Below are 12,980 nucleotides of genomic sequence, written 5' to 3'. Positions count from 1 at the left end.
CTATCCCCAGGTGCATGTCTTTGGAGGTGGGAGGAAGCCGGAGTACCCGGATGGAACCCACGCATTCACGGGGAGAACATGCAAACTCCACACAGAAAGATCCCGAGCCTGGATTTGAACCCAGGACTGCAGGACCTTCGTATTGTGAGGCAGACGCACTAACCCCTCTGCCACCGTGAAGCCCCATAAGCAAGTCATGAAAGCCTAAACTTTTAAGAAATGCTGATGTAATGAATGGCTTTCAAGTAAGAGTGTTTGATGTGGTTTTACGTCAAAAGCACATGTATCAAAATTATGATACGTCGCAAAAACAGATATCTCCAAAATCGTTTTCTTTGCGGTCGTTATTTCGCATAATATTCAAGATTTGAATATTTTTGAGATTTTAAGATTTGACAAGAACAAGAAAGTTTGATCACATTACGCCTGTACTGGCTCACCTGCACTGGCTTCCTGTGCACTTAAGATGTGACTTTAAGGTTTTGCTAATTACGTATAAAATACTACACGGTCTAGCTCCATCCTATCTTGCCGATTGTATTGTACCATATGTCCCGGCAAGAAATCTGCGTTCAAAGGACTCCGGCTTATTAGTGATCCCCAAAGCCCAAAAAAAGTCTGCGGGCTATAGAGCGTTTTCCGTTCGGGCTCCAGTACTCTGGAATGCCCTCCCGGTAACAGTTCGAGATGCCACCTCAGTAGAAGCATTTAAGTCTCACCTTAAAACTCATTTGTATACTCTAGCCTTTAAATAGACTCCCTTTTTAGACCAGTTGATCTGCCGTTTCTTTTCTTTTTCTTCTATGTCCCACTCTCCTTTGTGGAGGGAGTCCGGTCCGATCCGGTGGCCATGTACTGCTCGCCTGTGTATCGGCTGGGGACATCTCTGCGCTGCTGATCAGCCTCCGCTTGGGATGGTTTCCTGCTGGCTCCGCTGTGAACGGGACTCTCGCTGCTGTGTTGGATCCGCTTTAGACTGGACTCTCGCGACTGTGTTGGATCCATTATGGATTGATCTTTCACAGTATCATGTTCTCATATGTTCTCATAGTCATCAGTATCATCAGTATCACAGTATCATGTTCTCATAGTCATCATTGTCACCGACGTCCCACTGGGTGTGAGTTTTCCTTGCCCTTATGTGGGCCTACCGAGGATGTCGTAGTGGTTTGTGCAGCCCTTTGAGACACTAGTGATTTAGGGCTATATAAGTAAACATTGATTGATTGATTGATTGAAGATAAAGATAGAGAGAAAAACAGAACGTGAAATTTATCGAAAGCCACATTTCAACGTAACAACTGTTCACATTTCTTTACTTCATTATTTAACAGTTTCGATCCCTTGGTACGTATAAATCTAGCTGTCCCTGCGAACATTGTTTTTTCGTACTTGCTAATGCTTTTTTGGAACTGTGACCTCACATATTTACCTCGTGCTTTTCAGCACAAAATGAAAAAAAAAAAAAAAAACAAGTGTTGCAATGAAGACAATGTTTTATTAATAAAACAACCACAAATGCTCAACCTGGTTTGCCTATCAAAAACACTCCTGCGCAGAAAACAGCTCACTCATCATCGCTATCGACATTAGCTCCATGCTCGACAACATCGTTTAACGCGGCGGTGTAAAACTCACGGACACGCGTGCTAGCGCCAACATCAAATAATAACTTCAACACGTCGGTTTTTTTCGCTGGCTTAACAGTGTTCACAGGAGAAGCTTCCAAATTATTCATGCGCCGATAACAACACTGAGTTTGTCACGTGATCCCGTACTGCAGCGCTGGTTGGGCAAACGGATATATCGGCTTTTGTGGTAGATGATCCATGGCGCTTATCGGCCGTTGCAATAAATCGCTGAACTAAATGACGTTAAAAGCGGCATTTGTCCGCATTTGCAAACAAATTGATTTTGGTATACCACAATAGAAGTGGCGGACTATATATTACCGAGGCTGGGCTAAACTTTATCATAATGGCGTTTATCGTTTTTTGCGTATGAACGAGACCCTGCCCCAAGTGGAGGAGTTCAAGTACCTAGGAGTCTTGTTCACGAGTGAGGGAAGAGTGGATCGTGAGATCGACAGGCGGATCGGTGCGGCGTCTTCAGTAATGCGGACGTTGTACCGATCCGTTGTGGTGAAGAAGGAGCTGAGCCGGAAGGCAAAGCTCTCAATTTACCGGTCGATCTACGTTCCCATCCTCACCTATGGTCATGAGCTTTGGGTCATAAGATCACGCGTACAAGCGGCCGAAATGAGTTTCCTCCGCCGTGTGGCGGGTCTCTCCCTTAGAGATAGGGTGAGAAGCTCTGCCATCCGGGAGGAACTCAAAGTAAAGCCGCTGCTCCTTCACATGGAGAGGAGCCAGATGAGGTGGTTCGGGCATCTGGTCAGGATGCCACCCGAACGCCTCCCGAGGGAAGTGTTTAGGGCACGTCCAACCGGTAGGAGGCCACGGGGAAGACCCAGGACACGTTGGGAAGACTATGTCTCCCGGCTGGCCTGGGAACGCCTCGGGATCCCCCGGGAAGAGCTAGACGAAGTGGCTGGGGAGAGGGAAGTCTGGGTTTCCCTGCTTAGGCTGTTGCCCCCGCGACCCGACCTCGGATAAGCGGAAGATGATGGATGGATATATATATTTTTAAAATGAAAATCGATTCTGATTCGCACAACGTATTCGAATCGATTTTTCCCCACCCCTTAAGTGTGCTTTATAGCAATTAGGGAGGTTTGTGTCATGTTTGTCCTCCTACAGAAACCATATTAAAACCAAAAAAAATATGTTTTTTCCCCTCATAATTTCCATTTTTCATACATTGTTGAAAAAGCTCCAGAGAGCCACTAGGGCGGCGCTATAGACCAGAGCCGTGGGTTGCCGACCCCTGCGAGTTGAGGATCTTTGACATGCATTTTGGCAGTTGTTCTTCGAACAGCAGACATGTTTGCTCTCTCGGCCCAATTAAAAAGCGTCAGCTCGTCACCTGAAAAGATGCGCAGGCAAGACGGGGATCAGGTTGTCATTCAGGATCAGAACCCGGAGCTTGTAGAGGAACCTCAGTGCACCGCTGTCGATGCGTTTGATCACGTTGTAGTCGGCCTGCAGGTACAGGCGAGACGGAATGTGTTGAACATGTCAGGGAATTGGACTTAACAACCCGGCGGGAGAATCCGCTTCAGCTCCGTTTGGGAAGCGGGAGGGGGGAGGGGGGATAAGAAGGCAAATCTCCGGGGGAGATACTTTCACTTTGGCCACCTGCTACCCGCTGACTAGTCCCTACCTGCGGATAATCAAGGCGGATCAAGCCTACCTGGAGGTACTCCAGAGCCTCTAAGCCGGCGAAGGTGTCGTTCCTGAAGACCTCCAGCTTGTTCTCGTGGAGGTAGAGGCGCCTCAGCCTGGCCAGGCCGTTGAAGGCGCCCACCCGGATGTCCTGCAGCGCGTTGTTGCCCAGGTTGATGGACACGGCGTTGCCAAGGTGCTGGAACCCGTTGCTATAGAGACGCCGCAGCGAGTTCCTCTGGAGGTTGAGTTTGAAAGGGCGGACCCACGACTGTGACACCTGAGTGATTAATTAGCGTTCTGATTAGTTATCTCATTAATTACACCGGCTTAAAAGAAACACCCGGGAGGGACGGGATAATACACGTACGCTAACTGATTAACACCTTGCACGTGGATTTTTTTTTTCTTTTTTGCACACAGTTGCGTAGGCTTCTCTTTTTCGAGAAGGGCCGCGTAGGAAAGGTTGTGAGTTCAAACCGAAGACTATAAAAATGGGAGCCATTACCTCCTTGCTTGGCACTCAAAAACAAGGTTTGGAATTGGGGGTTGAATCACCAAAATGTATTCCTGGGCGTGGCCACTGCTGCTGCTCACTGCTCCCCTCACCTCCCAGGGGGTGATGGGTCAAATGCAGGGAATAATTTCGCCACACCTAGTGTGTGTGTGTGTGACAATCATGGGTACTTTAACTTTAACTTTAACTTTTAAAATATGTGACCGACTTTGTTGTTCATGCTATTACTTTTTCTGACCAATAGATGATTTAGAGCAGGGGTCTCAAACACGCGGCCCGCGGGCCAATTGCGGCCCGCACCTTGATGTGAAAATGTAAAGTTGGTGCGGCCTGCGAGTTTTACATGAATGGCGCTTTACAGCGTCATACTTTTATACCCTCGATTTTTCCAGGAAGTTCCCAATGTCAGTGCCCTGCCAGGAATAATCATTCTCTGGAATTTCACCTTAACAATTATATTAAGAGGGCACCTTGGAAGCACTGCCTTAAGCGTCCTTTTCAACCTGTGCAAACAGCGTGCAAGCCCAGCTCCATGTTGTTGTCAGTTTTAACAGACGCAGTGAGCTACTGCAAGACATAGTTGATCAACAGCCATGTAGGTCTCACTGAGGGTGGCTGTATAAACAACTTTAACACTGTTACAAATATGTGCCACACTGTGAAGCCACACATACGCATCATGACACAACATAAACAACAGAATACCCAGAATCCCATGCAGCCCTAACTCTTACGGGCTACAATATACACCCCCGCCCCCTATTGTAGCCCGGAAGAGTTAGGGCTGGATTAGATTCTGGGTATTTGTTCTCTTGTGTTTATGTAGTGTTTTGGATGTTCTCCCAAAATGGGTTTGTCATACTTGTTTGGTGTGGGTTCACAGTGTGGCGCATATTTGTAACAGTGATAAAGCTGTTTATACGGCAGGGGTAGGAAAGCTGTGGCTCTTTTGATGACTGCATCTGGCTCTCGGATAAATCTGAGCTGACATTGCTTAACATGATAAGTAATGAATATTTCCACTTGTAATAAGTGTTAAAAATAATGTTCAAAACATAAAACATTCTCATGCATTTTTAGTCCATCCATCCGTTTACTACCGCACCTGTTCAAAAAGTTGTGTTAAGAAGTTATTTATTTATTATTGGTTAGTGTGGGGCTTGTCCTCCTGGGGGTTCTTCAGATCACCAAGCACCGACATGAGAGCCCGTTTCAGGGTTACACTATTGTTTTATTTTTCAATAAGTCTCTCAGTTACTTTCCAGCAATTGTATTTTTCTCTTTCGTTCTCGCTCGCGCTCTGGCTCCAGCCCCAACCCCATCCCTCCTCCTGGTTGCTGCTTATAACAGAGCGACAGGTGATTAGATAACAAGGCTCAGGTGGGCCATCTACGCAGCTCTCGCTGATTTCGAGGCCGGTCCTGGCACACCCTAGTTTGCTGCAGGCCCGCGGGCCACGCCCCCTCAACAGTTAGCTTCAGAATAACAATGTTATTACAAAGAATAAGAGACCTATTATACTCTAGAAATGTTGGTCTTACTTAAAAAACACGCGTTTAGCTGTGTTCAGTGTTAAAAAAAAAATTATATGGCTCTTAGGGAAATACATTTTAAAATATTTAGCTTTTTGGCTCTCTCAGCCAAAAAGGTTCCCGACCCCTGTTCTACGGCCACTCTCAGTGTGACCTGTATGGCTGTTGAATAAGTATGTCTTGCAGTCGCTTCCGTGGGTCTGCAGAAGCCTCATACAATATGTGAGTGAGTCTGCACACTGTTTGTATGGTGGGAAAAGCGGACGAAATGTTAGTTTGTAAAGAACGGTAAAGAGAGTGCCATTACGACAAGCCATTACTGTTGTTGTGCGGGTGAAAACCAAGAGAATGATTGCCCCGGGAGGTTCACGGGAGGGGAACTGATATTCGAGTGTTTACCGGAAAAATCGCGAGACTCGACAAGCATGTTGCCATTCAAAGAACCCTGACCCCTATTGTAGCCCGGAAGAGTTAGGGCTGGATTAGATTCTGGGTATTCGTTCTGTTGTGTTTATGTTGTGTTTTGGATGTTCTCCCAAAATGTGTTTGTCATTCTTGTTTGGTGTGGGTTCACAGTGTGGCGCATATTTGTAACAGTGATAAAGCTGTTAATACGGCCACCCTCAGTGTGACCTGTATTGAATAAGTATGTCTTGCAGTCGCTTCCGTGGGTCTGCAGAAGCCTCATACAATATGTGAGTGGGTCTGCACACTGTTTGTATGGTGGGAAAAGCGGACGAGATGTTAGTTCTTAAAGAACGGTAAAGAGAGTGCCATCACGACACACCATTACTGTTGTTGTCCGGGTGAAAACCGGGAGAATGATTGCCCCGGGAGGTTCACGGGAGGGGAACTGTTATTCAGGTGTTTTGCGGAAAAATCGCGAGTGTCGACAAGCATGTTGCTAGGGCGGGAAAGCCATTCAAAGACGGTGAATTCATTAAAAAGTGCATATTAGATTTTTTTAAGAAAACTTTTCTTGCGGCCCAGCCACCCCCAGTTTCTGCATCCAGTGGTCCCTAGGTAACTTGTGTTTGAGACCCCTGATTTAGAGTGAACATTTTAGAGTCGTGGTCAAAAGTTGACGTACACTTGTGAAGGACATAATGTCATGGCTGTCTTGAGTTTACAATACCTTCTACAACTCTAGTTTTTTTGTGATAGAATGATTGGAGCGCATACTTGTTGGTCACAAAAACATTCATGAGGTTTGGTTTTTTTATGAATTTATTATTGGTCTACTGAAAATGTGACCAAATCTGCTGGGTCAAAAGTATACATACAGCATTGTTGATATTTTCTTACATGTCTCTTGGCAAGTTTCACTGCAATAAGGCACTTTTGGTAGCCATCCACAAGCTTCTTGTGGCATTTTTGACCACTCCTCTTGACAAAATTGGTGCAGTTAAGCTGAATGTGTTGGTTTTCGGACATGGACTTGTTTCTTCAGCATTGTCCACACGTTTAAGTCAGAACTGTGGGAAGGCCATTTCAAAACTTTCATTCCAGCCTGATTTAGTCATTCATTTACCACTTTTGACGTGTGTTTGGGATCATTGTCTTGTTGGAACACCCAACTGTGCCGAAGACCCAACCTCCGGGCTGATGATTTTAGGTTGCCCTGAAGAATTTGGAGGTAATCCTCCTTTTTTATTGTCCCATTTACTCTCTGTAAATCACCAGTTCCATTGGCAGCAAAACAGGCCCAGAGCATATTACTAACACCAACATGCTTGACGGTAGGGTGGTGTTCCTGGAATTAAAGGCCTCACCTTTTCTCCTCCAAATCATATTGCTGGGTATTGTGGCCAAACAGCTCAATTTTGGTTTCATCTGACCACATAACTTTCCTCCAGAAGGTCTTATCTTTGTCCATGTGATGTCAGATTAAACAAAAATTGAGCTGTGGCCAATGCTGAAGAAACAAGTCCATGTCAGAAAACCGACCCATTTAGCTGAACTGCACCAATGGTAAAAAATTCCACGAGAAGCTTGTAGATGGCTACAAAAAGCGCCTTATTGCAGTGAAACTTGCCAAGGGACATGTAAGCAAATATCAACAATGCTGTACTTTTGACCCAGCACATTTGCTCACATTTTCAGTAGACCCATAATAAAATCATAAAAGAACCAATCCTCATGAATATTTTTTGTGACCAACAAGTATGTGCTCCAACCACATACTTATACTTAAATGTATGTAGTGCATGTAATACATATATACATTATTACATGTATTACATATATGTATTATTACATGTAATACATATATGTATTTTTGCATGTAACACAAATATGTATTAGTGCATGTAATATACACATGTATTATTACATGTAATACATATATGTATTATTACATGTAATATATACAGTATATGTAATTTTGCATGTAATACATATATGTATTATTACATGTAATACATATATGTATTATTACATGTAATACATATATGTATTTTTGCATGTAATACAAATATGTATTAGTGCATGTAATACATATATGTATTATTACATGTAATACATATATGTATTTTTGCATGTAATACAAATATGTATTAGTGCATGTAATATATACATGTATTACATGTAATACATATATTTATTATTACATGTAATACATATATGTATTATTACATGTAATATATACAGTATATGTAATTTGCATGTAATACATATATGTATTACATATAATACATATATGTATTTTGCATTTAATACAAATATGTATTAGTGCATGTAATATATACATGTAATATATACAGTATATGTAATGTTGCATGCAGTACATATATGTATTTTTGCATGTAATATACAAATGTATTATTACATGTAATACATATATGTTTTGCATGTAATACATTTTTATTACATGTATGTATTGCATATAATACATATATGTATTACATGTATGTATGTAATCAGTGCATGTAATATATACATGTATTAATACATGTAATACATTATATACAGTATATGTAATTGTGCATGTAATACATATATGTATTAATACATGTAATACATATATGTATTTTTGCATGTAATATATACATGATGTATTATTACACGTAATACATTTATGTATTATTGCATGTAATACATGTATGTATTGCATATAATACATATACGTATTGCATATAATACATATATGTATTGCATATAATACATATGTATTACATGTATGTATTGCATGTAATACATCCATCCATTTTCTACCGCTTATTCCCTTTTGGGGTCGCGGGGGGCGCTGGCGCCTATCTCAGCTACAATCGGGCGAAAGGTGGGGTACACCCTGGACAAGTCGCCACCTCATCGCAGGGCCAATGCATGTAATACATATATGCATTGTTACATGTAATACATATGTAGGAAATATATGTATTACATGTAATACATATATGAATTATTACATGCAATATATATATGTATTGTTGCATGTATAACATATATGTTGTACATCAATCAAATGATTGATGGATGATTGATTGATATGTTGTACATGTAATAACGGATTATGTATTACATGCAATACATACATTTTATACATATGTATTAACTGTATACATATAATACATATATGTAATGCATATATGCATTATTACATGCAATACATACATATATGTATTACATATATGTATGTATTGCCTGTAATGTAAAACATGTATAGAAACATATAATACACGCACAGTATAAGTATTACATCTGGAAATCAAAAATAATGTATCGACACTGTAGTTATTTGCAGTCATGTGTAAAAAAAAAAAAAAAAAAAAAAGATGGACAGGAAGGACGAGCAGAAGTTACCTGGCTGCCGTTGGTGAAGCCCCGCCCATCGCAGTGCACGTGCAGCACGCCTTCCTTCACCTCGCACGCGCACGGCTCGAAGCAGGGCTCGTCCACTTCCTCCTCGGAGTTGTCCACCAGGGGGGTGTGCGTGGAGGTGGGGGTGGGGGTGGGGCCGTGCGACGGCCGGGCCAGACGCGCGCACCCCAGGGCCACGGCCAGGGTGACCCACTGCATCCTCGGCGCCGCTTCTCCCTCCTCTCAGCTCAGCAGCAGCAGCGGCGGCGGCGGCCGGAGGCTACGGCCCGGCGTCGGGCCCTCACTGCGGCGCGGCCGCCCGTCCATACGTGGCGTGCGTTCATGCAAACACAGTGGGAGGAGGGCAGCGTGAGTCAGATTGATGATGCGTCACGAGCACGCTGGAGCCAGCCATCACAGTGAAATCACAAAGGCCGGGACGCCGCGGGCAAAGAGCGACATTACGGCGGAATGATAATAACGACGTGCGGCTAATGAGAAAAGGGGGGTCGACGTATGTCACGCGTCATCAAAACACCGCCAGGTGCTCACTAGTGAACCAGACATAAATATGCACTCACATATGATGTTAAAGTGCTGTCATGTAGAGGATCTTTGACGTTCTTGCAGTACATGCTTGAAAACAACCAAGCACTAACGGTATGGAGAGGATCTTGGAGCTGGCATTTTTTTAAACGGTAAAGCGTTACTGTCAAATACAGGATCTCTGACCAGCTTTTTTGCAGTATGTTCCTAATAACGGCAAATCACTCGTCTTGTCGAGGGGATCTTGGACTAGTGTATTTACAGTAGGTGCTTAAAAACAAGCTATTGTTCCTCTACTGCAAAAACGAGTTTGCTTCAAAACAACCGAGCGCTAATGTCATTGAGAGGATCTTTGACCAGCAATTTTACAGTAGAGTGTTCCTGAATAATATAGGATCTCTGACTGGCGTTTTTTTAGACTATAAAGCACTTTTTTCATACACAGGATCTTTGACTAGATTTTTAAAAACGACAGAGCATCCCTGTCATTTAGAGAACCTCTGACTAGCACTTTTGTAGTATGTTCTTAAAAACAGAAAATCACTCCTTGTACAGAGGATCTTTGACTAGTGTATTTGCATACACAGGATCTTTGACTAGATTTTTAAAAACAACAGAGCATCCCTGTCATTTAGAGAACCTCTGACTAGCACTTTTGTAGTATGTTCTTAAAAACAGAAAATCACTCCTTGTACAGAGGATCTTTGACTAGTGTATTTGCATACACAGGATCTTTGACTGGGTCGTTAAAAACAGCAGAGCATCCCTGTCATTTAGAGAACCTCTGACTAGCACTTTTGTAGTATGTTCTTAAAAACAGAAAATCACTCCTTGTACAGAGGATCTTTGACTAGTGTATTTGCATACACAGGATCTTTGACTGGGTCGTTAAAAACAGCAGAGCATCCCTGTCATTTAGAGAACCTCTGACTAGCACTTTTGTAGTATGTTCTTAAAAACAGAAAATCACTCCTTGTACACAGGATCTTTGACTGGTGTATTTGCATACACAGGATCTTTGACTAGATTTTTAAAAACAACAGAGCATCCCTGTCATTTAGAGAACCTCTGACTAGCACTTTTGTAGTATGTTCTTAAAAACAGAAAATCACTCCTTGTACAGAGGATCTTTGACTAGTGTATTTGCATACACAGGATCTTTGACTGGGTCGTTAAAAACAGCAGAGCATCCCTGTCATATAGAGAACCTCTGACTAGCGCTTTTGAAGTATGTTCTTAAAAACAGAAAATCACTCCTTGTACAGAGGATCTTTGACTAGTGTATTTGCATACACAGGATCTTTGACTGGGTCGTTAAAAACAACAGAGCATCCCTGTCATTTAGAGAACCTCTGAGTAGCACTTTTGTAGTATGTTCTTAAAAACAGAAAATCAATCCTTGTACAGAGGATCTTTGACTAGTGTATTTGCATACCAGCAGAGCATCCCTGTCATATAGAGAACCTCTGACAAGCACTTTTGTAGTATGCTCTTAAAAACAGAAAATCACTCCTTGTACAGAGGATCTTTGACTAGTGTATTTGCATACACAGGATCTTTGACTGGGTCGTTAAAAACAGCAGAGCATCCCTGTCATTTAGACAACCTCTGACTAGCACTTTTGTAGTATGTTCTTAAAAACAGAAAATCACTCCTTGTACACAGGATCTTTGACTGGTGTATTTGCATACACAGGATCTTTGACTGGGTCGTTAAAAACAGCAGAGCATCCCTGTCATATAGAGAACCTCTGACTAGCGCTTTTGTAGTATGCTCTTAAAAACAGAAAATCACTCCTTGTACAGAGGATCTTTGACTAGTGTATTTGCATACACAGGATCTTTGACTGGGTCGTTAAAAACAGCAGAGCATCCCTGTCATTTAGACAACCTCTGACTAGCACTTTTGTAGTATGTTCTTAAAAACAGAAAATCACTCCTTGTACACAGGATCTTTGACTGGTGTATTTGCATACACAGGATCTTTGACTGGGTCGTTAAAAACAGCAGAGCATCCCTGTCATATAGAGAACCTCTGACTAGCGCTTTTGAAGTATGTTCTTAAAAACAGAAAGTCACTCCTTGTACAGAGGATCTTTGACTAGTGTATTTGCATAAACAGGATCTTTGACTGGGTCTTTAAAAACAGAGAATCCCTGTCATAAAGAGAACCTCTGACTGGCGCTTTTGAAGTATGTTCTTAAAAACAGTAATCACTTATTGTAGAGAGGATCTTTGACTAGTGTATTTTCATAAACAGGATCTTTGACATGGTCTTTAAAAAAAACTGAGCATCCCTGTCATATAGAGAACCTCTGACTAGCGCGTTTGTAGTATGTTCTAAAAAAAAAAAATCACTCCTTGTACAAAGGATCTTTGACTACTGTATTTGCATACGCAGGATCTTTGACTAGATTTTTAAAAACAAGAGCATCCCTGTCATATAGAGAACCTCTGACTAGCACTTTTGTAGTATGCTATTAAAAACAACAAATCATTCCTTGTACAGAGGATCTTTGACTAGTGTATTTGTAATAGGTGTTTAAAAACAGGAGAGAGCTCTAATCTTTGACCTGCATTTTTAAAGTAGGTCCTGGAAAACGGTAATACATTCATGTCAAATACCGGATCTCTGACTAGCTTTTTAGCAGTATGTTCCTAATAAGAGCTAATCCGTCCTCTTGTACAGAGGAACTTTGACTAGTGTATTTGCAGTAGACAGCAGAGAGTGCCGATCTTTGACCAGTATTTTTACAACAGGTGCCAAAAAACAGCCCATTTTTCTTTACTAGTTTGCTTCAAAACAACCAAGCGCTAATATCATAGAGAGGATCTTTGACCAGCATTTTTAAAAACAATAGTGTTCCTGTGGTATAGAGGATCTTTGTTTGGCATTTTTGCACTTGGTCCTTATAAACAGAATAGAGTTCCTGTCATAATGAGAATCTTTGAAGACTGTTTTTGCAGTAGTTGCTTAAAAAAACAAGCACTAATGTCAGGGTTTTTACACTTGGATCTTGGAAAAACAACAAAGCAATCCTGTCACATATTAGATGCCTAAATTGCGTTTTTGCAGTTTTTTCTTAAACACCGCAAAGCACTCCTTTTTAAAAAAATAATAATAATAATTTTGTGAATCATAGTGGATCTAACATAATAGTGAGAGTCCAGTCCATAGTGGATCTAACATAACAGTGAGAGTCCAGTCCATAGTGGATCTAACATAATAGTGAGAGTCCAGTCCATAGTGGATCTAACATAATAGTGAGAGTCCAGCCCATGGTGGATCTAAGTTAATAGTGAG

The 12,980-nt window shown here is 41.9% G+C and overlaps 1 protein-coding gene across 1 annotated transcript in view; it reads right to left on the bottom strand.

Annotated features, from left to right (window-relative positions):
• Positions 1–12,980, bottom strand: part of LOC133550096 (SLIT and NTRK-like protein 3) — a 162,045-nt gene that overhangs the window by 115,511 nt on the left and 33,554 nt on the right. The window contains exons 2-4 of the mRNA XM_061896168.1: positions 9,135–9,435; positions 3,313–3,564; positions 2,986–3,101 (exon numbers count right to left, since the gene is read on the bottom strand). Coding sequence (XP_061752152.1) covers positions 2,986–3,101; positions 3,313–3,564; positions 9,135–9,350 — 584 coding nt within the window. The 5' untranslated portion in view covers positions 9,351–9,435. The remainder of the gene's footprint in view (positions 1–2,985; positions 3,102–3,312; positions 3,565–9,134; positions 9,436–12,980) is intronic.

The sequence above is a fragment of the Nerophis ophidion genome, linkage group LG03, assembly GCF_033978795.1.
Source record: "Nerophis ophidion isolate RoL-2023_Sa linkage group LG03, RoL_Noph_v1.0, whole genome shotgun sequence".
NCBI classification, from domain to species: domain Eukaryota; kingdom Metazoa; phylum Chordata; class Actinopteri; order Syngnathiformes; family Syngnathidae; genus Nerophis; species Nerophis ophidion.
The sequence above is the reverse complement of the archived record's forward strand: the minus strand, read 5'-3'. Positions and strand labels throughout refer to the sequence as shown.